Raw genomic sequence first — 16313 nt, 5'->3', positions numbered from 1 at the left:
TGTACGTACGCATATATGATTCTTGTATCGCATCGCCGCTATTAGTATCTATTGTGTTTTTGTTACCTTTTAACACGCAACATCCTGATATATATCAGTGAATTGATACTTTTACTTAGTACAATATATTACGTAAATGGTGGTCATTGCATTATCCTTTCGGCATTGACTTGTAGACAACGTAACGATTTGGTATATCCCCCACACACACTTTAGAGGTGTGTTATCATATCCCGTTTTGGTTGGTTCCGGTACTACGGTCGACAACCAATCACTAAGGCGTAGATACACACCCCCTTTGATTTTGGGTATTGCATACTCCTTCACGCATGCGCTTTGTTTAGGCTTGAACGCCGAGTAAAGCGAATATAAGCTGTGTATTTTAGATATAGTATATTCACCTGAGGAAGCGGTCAAGGTAGACCGGGAAACACGTTGTGATTACATGTTTACTAAATAAACATTTGTTTTTAACTATATCTTTATCACGGCTGGAGTGATATTTTATACGTGGGAGATTTTTCATTATTTTGCATCCGGACTTAGCTGCTAGCCCACCTGGTTTGGGCTTCTCTCCCAAAATTAATACTACGAGAGAAAGTAGCCTGTTAAAGGGGTCAAGCTGCAAAACATTTGCAGATCGTATGCAGCATCAAGGATTACACTTTCACTACGAGAGAGCAGCTACCTGGACAGCTGTTAATGCTCCAGAAAGCCGTTGTAGCACTTCTCAAGTGCCTTACTTCTTGTAAGTACAATTTATGTGTGGGGAGTGAACAACTTTCAATACAGATTCACACTATGTTGGCGACTTCTTTTCTTTTGTGTTCTATACAGACTTTCTCTCTTCGCCCAGGCGTGGGCAAGAGATGTCCAGGATCCCTGGGCGTTGGAGATCATATCTCAGGGATATCTTCTGGACTTCAAAGCTTCTCCTCCTCGAGGGAGATTCCATCTATCAAGGTTATCAGAAAACCAGATAAAGAGAGGCATTCCTACGCTGTGTACAAGACCTAGTAATGGGGGTAATCCACCCGGTTCCGCGGACGGAACAAGGACAGGGATTTTACTCAAATCTTTTTGTGGTTCCCAAGAAAGAGGGAACCTTCAGACCAATCTTGGACCTAAAGATCTTAAACAAATTCCTAAGAGTTCCATCATTCAAAATGGAAACTATTCGAACCATCCTACCCATGATCCAAGAGGGTCAGTACATGACCACAGTGGACTTAAAGGATGCCTACCTTCACATACCGATTCACAAAGATCATTATCGGTACCTGAGATTTGCCTTTCTAGACAGGCATTACCAGTTTGTAGCTCTTCCCTTTGGGTTGGCTACGGCCCAGAGAATCTTTACAAAGGTTCTGGGCTCACTTCTGGCGGTTCTAAGACCGCGAGGCATAGCGGTGGCTCCGTATCTAGACGACATCCTGATACAGGCGTCAAGCTTTCAAATGGCCAAGTCTCATACAGAGATAGTTCTGGCATTTCTGAGGTCGCATGGGTGGAAAGTGAACGTGGAAAAGAGTTCTCTATCACCACTCACAAGAGTCTCCTTCCTAGGGACTCTTATAGATTCTGTAGAGATGAAAATTTACCTGGCGGAGTCCAGGTTATCAAAACTTCTAAATGCTTGCCGTGTCCTTCATTCCATTCCACGCCAGTCAGTGGCTCAGTGCATGGAAGTAATCGACTTAATGGTAGCGGCAATGGACATAGTGCCATTTGCGCGCCTGCATCTCAGACCGCTGCAATTATGCATGCTAAGTCAGTGGAATGGGGATTACTCAGATTTGTCCCCTCTACTAAATCTGGATCAGGAGACCAGAGATTCTCTTCTCTGGTGGCTTTCTCGGGTCCATCTGTCCAAGGGCATGACCTTTCGCAGGCCAGATTGGACGATTGTAACAGATGCCAGCCTTCTAGGTTGGGGCGCAGTCTGGAACTCCCTGAAGGCTCATGGATCGTGGACCCAGGAGGAGAAACTCCTCCCAATAAATATTCTGGAGTTAAGAGCAATATTCAATGCTCTTCTAGCTTGGCCTCAGTTAGCAACACTGAGGTTCATCAGATTTCAGTCGGACAACATCACGACTGTGGCTTACATCAACCATCAAGGGGGAACCAGGAGTTCCCTAGCGATGTTAGAAGTCTCAAAGATAATTCGCTGGGCAGAGTCTCACTCTTGCCACCTGTCAGCGATCTACATCCCAGGCGTGGAGAACTGGGAGGTGGACTTTCTAAGTCACCAGACTTTTCATCCGGGGGAGTGGTAACTTCATCCGGAGGTGTTCGCTCAACTGATTCATCGTTGGGGCAAACCAGATCTGGATCTCATGGCGTCTCGCCAGAACGCCAAGCTTCCTCATTACGGGTCCAGGGACCCGGGAGCGGCGCTGATGGATGCTCTAGCAGCCCCTTGGGTTTTCAAGATGGCTTATGTGTTTCCACAGTTTCCGCTGCTGCCTCGACTGATTGCCAAGATCAAACAGGAGAGAGCATCAGTGATTCTGATAGCGCCTGCGTGGCCACGCAGAACCTGGTATGCAGACCTAGTGGACATGTCGTCCTGTCCACCATGGTCTCTGCCCCTGAGGCAGGACCTTCTAATACAAGGTCCTTTCAACCATCCAAATCTAATTTCTCTGAGGCTGACTGCATGGAGATTGAACGCTTGATCCTATCAAAGCATGGCTTCTCAGAGTCAGTTATTGATACCTTAATACAGGCACGGAAGCCTGTTACCAGAAAAATCTACCATAAGATATGGCGTAAATACTTATATTGGTGCGAATCCAAGAGTTATTCATGGAGTAAGGTTAGGATTCCTAGGATATTGTCCTTTCTACAAGAGGGTTTGGAAAAGGGCTTATCTGCTAGTTCGTTAAAGGGACAGATTTCTGCTCTGTCTATTCTTTTGCACAAGCGTCTGGCAGAAGTTCCAGATGTCCAGGCATTTTGTCAGGCTTTGGCTAGGATTAAGCCTGTGTTTAAAACTGTTGCTCCTCCGTGGAGCTTAAACTTGGTTCTTAAAGTTCTCCAAGGAGTTCCGTTTGAACCCCTTCATTCCATTGATTTTAAGCTTTTATCTTGGAAAGTTCTGTTTTTGATGGCTATTTCCTCGGCTCGAAGAGTCTGAGTTGTCCGCCTTACATTGTGATTCTCCTTATCTGATTTTCCATTCAGACAAGGTAGTGCTGCGTACTAAACCTGGGTTTTTACCTAAGGTAGTTTCTAACAGGAATATCAATCAAGAGATTGTTGTTCCATCATTGTGCCCTAATCCTTCTTCAAAGAAGGAACGTCTTTTGCATAATCTGGACGTAGTCCGTGCCCTGAAGTTCTATTTACAGGCAACTAAAGATTTTCGTCAAACTTCTTCCCTGTTTGTCGTTTACTCTGGTCAGAGGAGAGGTCAAAAAGCTTCGGCAACCTCTCTCTCCTTTTGGCTTCGTAGCATAATACGTTTAGCCTATGAGACTGCTGGACAGCAGCCCCCTGAAAGGATTACAGCTCATTCTACTAGAGCTGTGGCTTCCACCTGGGCCTTTAAAAATGAGGCCTCTGTTGAACAGATTTGCAAAGCTGCGACTTGGTCTTCGCTTCACACCTTTTAAAAATTTTACAAATTTGACACTTTTGCTTCTTCGGAGGCTGTTTTTGGGAGAAAGGTTCTTCAGGCAGTGGTTCCTTCCGTTTAAGTTCCTGCCTTGTCCCTCCCATCATCCGTGTACTTTAGCTTTGGTATTGGTATCCCACAAGTAATGGATGATCTGTGGACTGGATACACTTAACAAGAGAAAACATAATTTATGCTTACCTGATAAATTTATTTCTCTTGTAGTGTATCCAGTCCACGGCCCGCCCTGTCTTTTTAAGGCAGATCTAAATTTTAATTAAAAACTCCAGTCACCACTGCACCCTATGGTTTCTCCTTTCTTGTTTTGTTTCGGTCGAATGACTGGATATGACATGTAGGGGAGGAGCTATATAGCAGCTCTGCTGTGGGTGATCCTCTTGCAACTTCCTGTTGGGAAGGGAATATATCCCACAAGTAATGGATGATCCGTGGACTGGATACACTACAAGAGAAATAAATTTTATCAGGTAAGCATAAATTATGTTTTTTTAGATTTAGCTAATAGATAAAAGATTAAAAAGGGATAAATTGTGTGCTTATTTTAATACATTTTTTTTTTCTTTTCTAATTCAGTTGAATCAGTGCTAAACCAGAAGAGGGCAGGCTACCCCAGTCTCTAAACATGCTCTGGTGAAAAAAACCCAGAAGTTTAAAAGATATGAGGTTGCGAACATATAATATGGGAAAGATTCACACTATAAAAAATGTATTTGGTGACTAGCAGAAGGAATTTATTTCCGACACACATTTTATTCTACATTTTAAGATCTGTTACCTTCCCAAAACAATAACATATCGGCTTTTTATACCTGTATTGCCAATAGACTATTATGTGTAATGCATATGTAGCTCCGCACTCTCCATTATATTATAAATTCACAGCAACAGATATCCTATAATGTAAGCGGCACTATTTTCCCATTATAATATATAAATAGTTGTACCTCAGATATTGCAGGTTCGGTTCCAGACCACTGCAATAAAGTGAGTTACACTAATTCTTCTGTTTCCAGTGCATATAAAAGTTATATTTACACTATACTGTAGTCTATTAAGTGTGTAATTGCATTATGTCTAAACCATGTACATACCTTAATTAAAATATACTTTATTGCTAAAAAGTGCTTGCCGTCATCATAGCCTTAAGTGGTTCATAATCTTTTTGCTGGTTGTGTGTGTTTATATATGTGTATTCATGTGTTTTATGTGTGTATGTATGTTGCACTGATAGGCTCAATTTGTAACGAAGCACATTCATGCAAAGCGAAATAAATCTATGCATGCCTATGTGTGTATATATTTCTATATAAAATATACACATGCATATACACCAAAACTATGATTAACTTTAAACCGACATGATCATGAGAACTTTTGGGTTTCAGGGCATACAATTTTCAGATTTACTTCTGTTGTCAAATTTGCTTTATTCTCTTAGTATCTTTGCTGAAGGCCTACCTGAACACACAGGGTGAGACTGTGACAAGCAGCTAGCTCACAGTAGTGCATTACTTCTGAGCCTACCTATGTATGCTTTTCAACAATGGATACCAAGAGAACAAAGCAAATTAGATAAGAGGAAGACAACCGGAATTTTTTTAAAAATTGCTTGTTCTTTCTGAGTTTAATTTTGAATTTGCTGTCCCTTTAATGCCATTGCTCTCCTGCAAATCTATCGATCTACACAGAATTATCCCATACTAAGTTTCAAGAAGCTCAATGAATAGATTTATTTTTGAGTGGAATAGATCTGCACAAGGACATATGAGGGATTTAAATTGTTATAGTTTAAAGGGACAGGAAATGTAAACCTTTTCTTTCATGATTTGGGTAGAACATACAATTTTAAACAACTTTCCAATTCACTTCTATTATCACATTTGCTTTTATTATCTTATCCTTTGCTGTAGGAGCATCATTGCACTATTGGCAGCTAGGTGAGCACATCTAGTTAGCCATCAAGAGATCCCAAAAGAATGAGCCACATTTACAAATAGAGCACGTCATTTTAAGACCCTTTTAAATTCACTTCTATGTCCCTGGTTTTCAAAACTGTCCTCAGACCTCCCTAACTGGCCACATTTTGAGGATATCTGAACTAGAGCACAGGTAATCATTATTTGAGAATCACCATACTTAAGTCCATGTTAAACTACACTTAATGTGCAGATTGCATTGGTTACAATAGAAAAATCAAGAAATGATTATCAAATTGTTTATACAAATATATACCAATTCGTTATAATAAAGATCAGTATGGTAGACATCTGAAAAGTTATAAAGTGATTTTATGCTCTCATGGCTTCTTACCTATGTATAGAAAATATTTAAAAAATAAATAATAAATTCTAACGGAAATATTAAACTCAAATCAATATTACACATACACGAACTACAATTTATTGAAAAAGTTGTAATAAAATGTGCTTAGTGATTATACATTAATCAATATGTATATTATATAATCACTATAGATTAATACTAAGACCTAGTACATAGAAATCTTAAACACTAAAAATCCAGAAAACCTGGACTGTTGGGGAAGCTTGAGGACAGGTTTGAAAACCAGTCTCTATATGAATTATGCAAGTTTTTTTTACTTTCCTAGCCATTTAAGGTAAAAAATAATTTTCTCCTTCCAATAAACTACAGCTGAAAAGTTTATCAAATATGGATAATTAACTGGAGATAGTTTACCTCCCAATCATTTCATTCATTTCAATGATCTATCTATGTATATATCAGTATATCAAATCAGTAATGGTCTGACATAACTGGAAAAATAATCTGAGAAGTTATTCTAAAAATGAAAAATTATGGTAGTGCATTTTGAGATCTCATGGGTAGGAAATTGGTGCAATATATAATTCTCTGAATTGTCTTGGGGGCTTATGGTATGGCATCTGATTGGCTGTACTGCCTGCTTGTTCATGTGTGTTTTTTTTTTTTTATAATTTTAAATCTATTGGTTTTGAATACTTTTCTAATTTTTATCAATCTTATGTGTTTGTGTTTAATAGCTCTCGAATGTGTACAAACTGACTATTAGCTTAACTTTTTTTTTTTCTTTTTAGGATAAGATGGATGGTTTTGTTCCAGCTCACTTTCTTGGCTGGTATATAAAAGTAAGTAAATGTGTAACTTTAAAGGTTGAATTCTAAACCTTATACAAAAATAATTTGGCTTCTAATGATGTTCATTGCTATATTTCTTTCCTAAGATACAGTGAGTCCATGGGATCATCAATTACTGTTGGGAATATCACTCCTGGCCAGCAGGAGGAGGCAAAGAACACCACTGCAAAGGTGTTAAGTATCACTTCCCTTCCCATAATCCCCAGTCATTATCTTTGCCTTCAGTGCAAGGAGGTGGTGAAGTTTAGATGTCCAATTCTTCTGTCAAGAGTTTATTATTTTGAAAGCCTGAGCAGGTTTGCTCTGATCTTTCCTGACAAGCTGGGTCTAGCTGTACTCCACGTTAGTCTCTTCAGTAGAGATGTGGTGGCTTTCAAGCAGTTGGGAAAACTGAGTGAGGCCAACCCCACAAGTTCCTAACATATTGCTGCCCTCATGTAAAAAGCCAGAATAGGTTTACTCTGTCCTTTTTTCTTTTCCACAGGTCTCTGTGAGGAGCGGCTTCCTCTCATGCCAGATGAGTTGTCCTCTTGCCGGACAGTCAAGGGTGCAGGTAAGTGCCTTTTTTTTTAATTCTTATGAAAAGGTGTGGCACTCCAGTAGTTAAGACTGCACCTTTTACGGGACTTGAACATTTCTGAGGCTCAGGAATCATATGGGCAGGATGCTGGGCACTGTGTGACTTTAATCTTTAAGTCTGGCGTGTGTATGACTACTTAAGATCATTGGTGGCTCAGTACGTTTTGTTTTGGGGTCAATCATTATGTTAAGGCTGAAATTGCTAACATCAGTTTGTGACGGTTAATATGGCTGAGGGGACCACCTCTGACATCACAAGAGAGACGATCATTCTTCTTCGCCAGGGGATGCTAACGTGCGCTTTTTTCCTAAACGGATGCAGCTCATATTAACTACCTGTGCCTCGTTCTTATCGGATCTGCTCCATTCACGTCATCAATTTTGCAAGCGTTGCAAAGAGGGGCAGGTAGGAGCCTCAGCTTAGCTCTGAGATGTAGAGGTTACTTAAAATAAAAAAACAAAAACAATTTTTTTTTTGTGAATTTTCCTTGCAATATGGACCAAGAGTCTTTGCCTTCTATAGAGTCCAAACTCTGGATACCCAAGCAAAGTTTGGTCCCAGGGAATTGCAGTGGCACCTTATCTGGACGACATTCTAGTTCAGGCGCCATATTTTCAAGTAGCAAAATCTCACACAGAGATCTTGTTGTCTCTTCTTCGTTCCCACGGTGGTGTGAGACTGACGTTTTGCTCCCTGGACCAATCGGGTGGGGGAGCTTTTGACACACCGCTTTGCATTAGCGGTGTATCGGAGGAGCCGCAAATCCGGAGTCTCTGTGTGCACAGGTGGTTGTCTGTTCCTGTTAATTGGATACGTGCCCATAGCAGTCCGGTAGGTTAGCCCGGCCAGGGTGGCTGTCGTGCAGCAGTCACATTTGCTGCTGGGAGGCGAAGAAGTACCTGTTACGAAGTGGAGCGCTTGGTCGGCAGGCCGGGTACAAGTATTTACCAAAGTGAGCTATTGTCGGTAAGCGTCTCTGGAGCAGACTGGAGGCTTGAGAGTCTTGTGAGAGACGCTGAACACGGGTAATCTGGAAAGAGATGTGATGCTGGTATCAGAGTTTCCCAGTGAACAAGTAGTGCGAGATCATCCCTGGGCAACAGTGGAATACGTCTAACTAGGAAAAGTCGAGCCTAGACAAATCAAGCTAAACGGTATCGTATAACTTACTTTGTATACCGGCTGTGGAGTTGCACTCTGCTTCTCAAGTTTTTTGTGATGGCTGCCTAAAACTGATAAATCGGATAACTTTTGGAAACTGGTTCTGTAAGACTATCAGGAGCTTGGATACAGTGTATGACAGTTCTTTTGGTGAAACAAATAAGACTTGCATTTGATATTGAGTCTATGGGCAATGTTCTATGGGAGAGTGTTCTTTAAAAACATGGTCTTGTGTTCTTTTTTTTCCCCTTACCAACGTGTATAGGAGCAAGATTGACTTGTAAAAAAAAAAAAAAGAGCACTGTTCTATTTCTCTTTCTATTAATTTTCAAGGGGTGTCTGTAGGCTGGTGTATTCTAGAAGTGGGATTAAGTCAGAGGGATTGTGTAGGCTGGATGCTATGAGTAACAATTTTTGTATGCAAGGTAGTGTTTCCATCAGATAAAGCAATAGTGCACAACAGTAACTGATAATCAGTCAAGCGGTAAAGAATGTTTCTGATCCCTAATATATAAGGTAGATTGTAAATAGAAACGTGTGGTAGGGGTTTAGGAAAGAAAAGGGAAAGAAAAACACAAAGATTATAACTGTTGGTTCAGTGTTACTGGTTTAAAGCAATCTGTGAGGTAATATGAGAAAGTAAAGCCCTATTCTGGACAAAAATGTATAAAGACTTGGTCAATAATTAGATAACTCTGATAATGTCACTTTTTTGAATAGGAGGTTATCATCAGATTTTAGAGGTTTCGTTACACAGAAGTTGTGTAAAAACTAGGTACTTTAAATTTACATAAGATTAAATTGGTATCTCTGTTTAAGGTGAAAAGCTTTACTGATTTGTATCTTCTTGGTAGAAGCCCAATAATAGGAATTAACTGATTAAGAAAATATAAGCATATTTAAGGTGTTTTTTTTTTTTTTTTTTTCTCTCAGGCTCTCTTCACATAACGTTCACTGAGAGATATCCTGTTTGGTTTTTTTTCCACACATAATATTCATTTTTTTTTTTATTTATTTTTTTTATTTTTACCTTTAGCTGGCTGATGTCAGCACTTAATTTATTTTTTTTTTTTTTTTTTTTTCACTATCACGTATAACCCCTTGGGGGGGGATTTGGTTTGATATATATATATATATATATAGATTTGTATGGTTATATACACATAAGAAGTAAATTCATAAGACAAAAATCACATTGTCACAGAGGTGAATGGATAGGTTTATAAATCAACAAAAAGGTGCTTCACCTAACATGCCGCCTAAACACAAAGATAAGAGGGAATGCAAAGAATATAGAAGTACCCCTAGACACTTCCCAAGAGCGAGGAGCCTTTAATTTTGGTTTCAACGACATGTCAGAATTTGCTGCAGAAGTAGCTAAAATGATTGCATCACAATTGGATGCAGTAAAACAAGAAATTAAATCAGAGATATCTAACTTGACCATTGAGATTAGGCAATTTACAGCTAGAATGGAGGAGGTGGAGACGAGGGTGTCTGACTTAGAGGACAGAGTAAACACTTTTGACTCTTTGTCATCTGAGCAAGGTAAGGCCATCTCTCAGTTACAAGCCCGAATAGAGGACCTTGAGGACAGGTCGCGTCGGAACAATCTGAGAGTTATTGGCCTACCAGAGACAGTTCAATTTCAAGATGTATTACATTTTGTTTCTGTCACCCTGCCTCAGGCACTCCTGATCCCCCCTCCTCCTATGCCATTTCAGATTGAGAGAGCTCACAGAATGGGGATTCTCAGAGAAAGTAATACTATAAATAAACCAAGGCCTATTATCTTTAAATTCGTGAATTATCAAGATAAGATGTTATTTTTGCAACACTACAGGAAACTTAATTCACTTAATATTGAGTCACACAAAATTTTGATTTTCCAAGATTTCTCGTCTGAGACCATGGCTAAAAGAAGAGAGATGTCTCCATTCTTTGCTAAATTTCTGAAAGCTGAATGTAGTGTCAGATTGGTGTACCCGGCTAAACTTTTAATTACTAAGGCAGGAATTGCTTATACAGCAAATAATACTAATGAAGCAATGGCTTTATGTAAAGAGATGAGTATTTCCTGAAGGTGCAGCATTTAACACTTTGTACTAATTTTTTAATGTTTTTTTTTTTGGACTCTGATGTTTTTAATAAATTTTTGATTCTATGTGGGCTGGGTTTTTTTCCTCCTTTTTTTTTTTTTTTTTTCTCTCTCTCGCTCTCCCTCCACCCCCTGGTCTGGTGCCCGTCCCTCTCGGGTTTGTCACAGCTGTATAGACTGGATCCATTACATCGATTATTATATATGAAAGATGTTAGCCTCTCTTAATTGTGCTTCCTGGAATGTAGGGGGCATTAATTCCCCTATAAAAAGGAAAACTATAATTAAACACCTTGCAAAATTAAAACCTGACTTAGTCTTTTTGCAAGAGACACATTTAAATCTATCTGAGAGTATGAAACTTAAAACCAATTGGGTGGGTGAAGTTGTTGCTGCCCCCTATAATACCCGAAAGAGGGGAGTGGCTATTCTTTTTAGTAAAAATCTAGATTACCATATAGAGTCCTCTGTGTTAGACCCGGAAGGACGCTTTTTAATTTTAGAAATACTATGCAACAAAATACGATATATACTTTGTAATATATATGGACCAAACAAAGTTGACAAGATATTCTGGGATAAAATGCTGTTATATCTGCATAAATATACTGGTCTTAATCTTATAATCGCGGGGGATTTTAACCTAGTTGCGGATCCTATTTTAGATAGAGCCAACAAAGTCCCCGGCTCTGCGCGGGACAGGAAGATGCGTATCTTTCAGAAACTTTGTTCCCAATTAGGGGTAATAGATATCTGGCGCGGACAATACCCGGACTTAAGATCGTATACGTGTCTTTCAAAAGGACAGCAAGCCCTTTCTAGGATAGATTTTTTTTTAATTTCTGAGACTATGATTGGGTTAGACTGGAAATCAGATATTGGAGATATAATAATCTCAGATCATGCGGTGATTACATTAAGGCTCAATACCCCTCATTCACAAGTGTCGCAGAATCAGACTCTTTTTTTTCCCTAAATATCTGCTGAATAATAACAAGTTTCAAAATTGGTTGACTGAACAATGGAAAGAATATGAAAACTTTAATAAAAACTACAAAGATAAACCTGAAGTCTATTGGGAAGCTGCGAAAGCCGTAATTAGAGGGAAGATTAAAGCCTATTTGTGCAAGCTTAAGAGAAGACTCAGACAACAGGAGTCACAGATGTCTAATCAGGTAAAAAATGCGTATAAAGCATATTTGGCAGATCGGTCCTGTGGTAAATGGCAGAAATATATAAATGCTAAGACGGTACGAGATATATTTATCCACCAGAAGACTAATTTGGAGATGCAAAGACAAAAAGCTCTATACGGCAGTTTTGCAGGTAGATCAGCCAAATTCTTAGCCAGATTAACTAAAGTAACTCATCGTAATAGCATAACAGCCATCAAAACTAACTCGGGAAGAGTCACTAATAATCCGGAAATTATGAAAATCTTCTATGAATACTTTAGTAGACTATATAGTGCGGAGGAACATGAAGTAGATGGGGAAAAAAATTCTGGGATAAGATTAAGATTCCGAAAATTCCTGCGGAGATTATGGCAGAGATTAATAAACCGATAAGTTTAGATGAGATAGCTGTATCAATTAAATCAGCTAAAACAAATAAGGCAGCAGGCCCGGATTGCCTTCCGATTGAATTTTATCGGATTTTGCAACCACATATAGTTTGTGTACTTGAGCAACTGTTTAATTCATATTTTATTAAACATAATAAATGCTCAGCATATTTTGCATCTGCACTTATATCTTTAATTCCAAAAAAGAATAAAGATCCTGAACTTCCGGAATCATATAGGCCTATCTCCGTATTAAATACGGATTATAAGCTTCTAGCCACTATTTTAGCAAAAAGATTAAAACCATTCCTAGGCTTAATAATACACGAAAATCAGGCAGGGTTTATGACCGGGAGGAATCCAGCTAAGAATATTAGAAAGGTCATGACATTAATAGATTTTTTTTGGAATAAGTTTAAAACAACAAGACATCGAGATACGGTCGACTTAGCGTTATTAACAGTTGACGCAGAAAAGGCGTTCGACCGTATCTCATGGAATCACCTATTTTATTCCATAGAGAAGTTCGGCCTGACAGGTCATATATATGACTATATTCGGCTACTATATTGTGAGCCGATCTCATCGCTACTTATCAACGGAGAGATTTCACAGCGAATAAAGCTATATAGGGGCACTCGTCAGGGTTGCCCTTTATCTCCATTGCTTTTCAATATATCTCTAGAACCATTGGCGATTTGGTTTCGGCAACAGTTAGATGGGATTCATATTAGAGATCAAAAACTGGTTTTATTAATGTACGCGGATGATATACTTTTATGTTTGAGTAACGTAAAGAGCAGTCTTGTCCATTTATTGAAGATGATTGAGATATTTGGTTTAATTTCTGGGTACAAAATTAATCTAGGCAAGTCTGAATTGTTATGGCTAAATAAAAAAGATCAGCGGATCATTCATCCATTTAGGGAAACCCTACAGATAACCTATCTGGGTATTAAGTTAAGTGCTAATCCAGATAACTGGTACAAATTGAACTTTAGTAAATGTTTTCGAGAATGTGGAGAAAAAATGGAAAATTGGGAAAATTTACCAATCTCTTTGTCAGCTAGGGTGATGCTCATAAAGACTATTCTCTTTCCAAAACTCTTATATTTTATACAAAATATTCCAATTCCTATTCACAAATTAGATATTGTTAAATACAACAAGGCATGTACCAAATTATTATGGAAAGGTGCTAGGGCGCGTATTGCTGCGTCACGACTTATGAATAGTAAAGATGCTGCAGGTCTTGCCCTTCCCAATATACAATTCTATAGTCTGGCAGCACGTGTAAGAGTCGCGGCGGATTGGCTAACAGAACAAGACCAGGTTTCTGCAGTAGCGTGGGAATCCTCCTTGGTAGCACCTTTTCGGCTGGATGCCATTTTGCACTGTCCAATGACCGCTCTGCCATCATCTCTTTTTTCATTAATAACCTTTAGACATATTCTTGCTTGGCAAAAATTTTGTGGGGTTATTGGTTGTTCACCTTACATTTCGAAATATTTACCTTTTATCGGAAACCCCACTTTTCCACCCGGTTTGACAGATGAGGTTTTTAAAGCATGGACCTCTAAAGGGTTGATACATGTAAGACAGATGTTATATGTAGATCTTGTTCCCTTAACTTTTACGGATCTAAGTAATCAATTTGGGCTGGTAAATAAAGATTTTTATGCATATCTACAGTTAAGACATTTTATACTTGAATTAAAACAAAGATATGGAACAGATTGGTCTCTGCGAGACCTACAATCTAAGATCAATATGTTTCAAAAAGGCAGGTACTCGTTAGCACCGTTCTACTTTAGTCTTAATCAAGGCCCCTCTGTTGCACAAAGGGAATATATAGTCACAAAATGGACTAAGTTCTTCCCGGAGATAGATAGTCAAGTGATAGTGAACGCTTTTAAAGTTACTGAAAAAAGCTGGGTATTGACTTCCTGGAGAGAAACACAGATCAAGATAGCTCTTATGACATATCTAACCCCGTCAAAATTATCGGGATGGTTTAAATCTAAGATTGTTTGTTCTAAATGTAGCTCTATCATGGCAGATTTGTTTCATTGTTTCTGGTCATGCCCAAGGATTGGGCAATTTTGGGCTAAAGTAAGTTTTTGGTTGAATGTAACTCTCAAATTGGAACACCAAATACAGCCGATAGAAATTTTTTTTTTTTAGTTAAACCACATGTAACTGTACGAAACTCAAAATTAATTAATTTAATTATTTTTCTCGGCCGCAATATATTAAGAGCCTGGAAAGCTAAAACACCGCCTAGTTTGAAAAAGCTTAAAAATGCATTAATAGCACAATTTACATTGGAGCAAGGTAACCTTCAAAACACCTCGGATGCTCGATTAGCTCTATTCTTTAAACAATGGGAAACTTTCATTTTATCATTCCCAGTTGAGGTTCAAGTCAGGCTAGTTAAACCCTTTAGAAACTCTGTCTATGTTCAATTGCAGGTGCTGGCAGGACATCTCCCCAGTGCATGGCTTAGTGAGAATCGAGAGACGGGTACTGGGTAGGGGGTGGGGGGATGTGGGATTAGAGAGCTTTCCCCCTTTTCTTTTTTTTTTTTTTTTTTTTTTGTTGATGTGTGGCCTACTTGTTATTTGCGTGCATAACTTAGCAGAAGGTATATTATACAAAATTATGCGCCAATGCATAGTATACATAAAGCTAAAGGATAGATAGGGATGGGTGGGTAGAGGGTATAAATAGTAGGTAGTTAGATAATACTTGGAGCGCTAGGTGGTCAGGGGACCATGAGTGTAAAAATAATTATTAGTATAACCGGATTATATGTTAAAAGGTCTCACGAGAAATGATTCAGTAGAGGCTGAAATGTTAGTTTTGATTTTGAATTAGAGATATTTGCTTGTAAAGTAACAAGTGGAAATCGATACAAGGTTTTTTGTTTTTTTTTCTTTTTTCTCTCTCTTAAACTAAGCCTATGTCAACTTAATGATTTGCATAACGGTTATAGAATATTAGGCTATTGAGATAAATCTCACTCTTGTATAAATGGATAAATGTTTAAATTCGTATTATGTGATCACCTGATTTAGTTAGTTGCTTCATTATTGTTTCTATAACGTTTCAAATCTTGAACTGATTTTTCTTGCAAGACACCTTTTATTTTATATTGTTAATGATCAAGATGTCTAAACCTGTTTTGAAAAACCTAATAAAAAAAAAATATATAAAAAAAAAATCAACAAGATACTCTCTGCCGTGGTGGCTGTCTCAAGAACATCTGTCCCAGGGGACATGCTTTCAGAGACCCTCATGGGTAATTGTGACCAAGGACGCCAGTCTGATGGTCTGGGGAGCAGTCTGGGACTCGTTGAAGGTGCAGGGACTTTGGTCTCAGGAGGAATCTGCCCTCCCCATAAACATATTGGAGTTGAGAGCGATCTTCAATTCCTTGATGGCTTGGTCTCAACTGGCTTTAGCCCGGTTTATCAGGTTCCAGTCGGACAACATTACCTCAGTGGCTTACATCAACCACCAGGGGGGGAGTTCCTTAGCCATAAAGGAGGTGGCACGAATCATTCAGTGGGTGGAGGCTCACAATTGCTGTCTATCTGCCATCCACATTCCAGGAGTGGACAATTGGAAGGGGATTTCCTGAGCAGACCCTTTCCATCCCAGGGAGTGGGAACTCCATCCAGAAGTGTTAGCAACCAAATGGGGGTTACCGGAATTGGATCTGATGGCATCTCATCAGAACGCCAAGCTCCCAAAGTACGGTTCAAGGTTGAGAGATCTTCAGGCCTTTCTGATGAATGCTCTGGCAGTTCCTTGGAACTTCAGGTTGGCATATCTGTTTCCTCCGTTTGCTCTCCTTCAACGAGTCATTGCTCAGATCAAGCAGGAGAGAGCGTTGATTCTAATAGCTCCTGCGTGGCTTTGCAGGATCTGGTATGCAGATCTAGTGGAAATGTGTCTACCTCTGTGAAGACTCCCTCTGATTAAGGACCTTCTACTTCAGGGGCCATTTCTTCATCACCATCTCGTTTCTCTGAAGCTGACTACTTGGAGATTTACCATAAGATATGGCATAAAATATCTTTATTGGTGTGAGTCTAAAGGATATTCTTGGAGTAGGGTCAGGGTCTCAA

General features: G+C 39.1%; 1 protein-coding gene across 2 annotated transcripts in view; it reads left to right on the top strand.

Annotated features, from left to right (window-relative positions):
• Positions 1-16313, top strand: part of PTDSS2 (phosphatidylserine synthase 2) — a gene marked incomplete in the record, with an annotated part of 329198 nt that overhangs the window by 217728 nt on the left and 95157 nt on the right. For both annotated transcript variants that reach the window (XM_053720438.1, XM_053720439.1), the window contains 1 exon segment: positions 6718-6768. In XM_053720438.1, the coding sequence (XP_053576413.1) occupies positions 6718-6768 (51 nt within the window).

The sequence above is a fragment of the Bombina bombina genome, chromosome 7 (assembly GCF_027579735.1).
Source record: "Bombina bombina isolate aBomBom1 chromosome 7, aBomBom1.pri, whole genome shotgun sequence".
NCBI lineage: Eukaryota > Metazoa > Chordata > Amphibia > Anura > Bombinatoridae > Bombina > Bombina bombina.
Note: the sequence above shows the minus strand (reverse complement) of the source record. Positions and strands in the feature narration are given on the sequence as shown.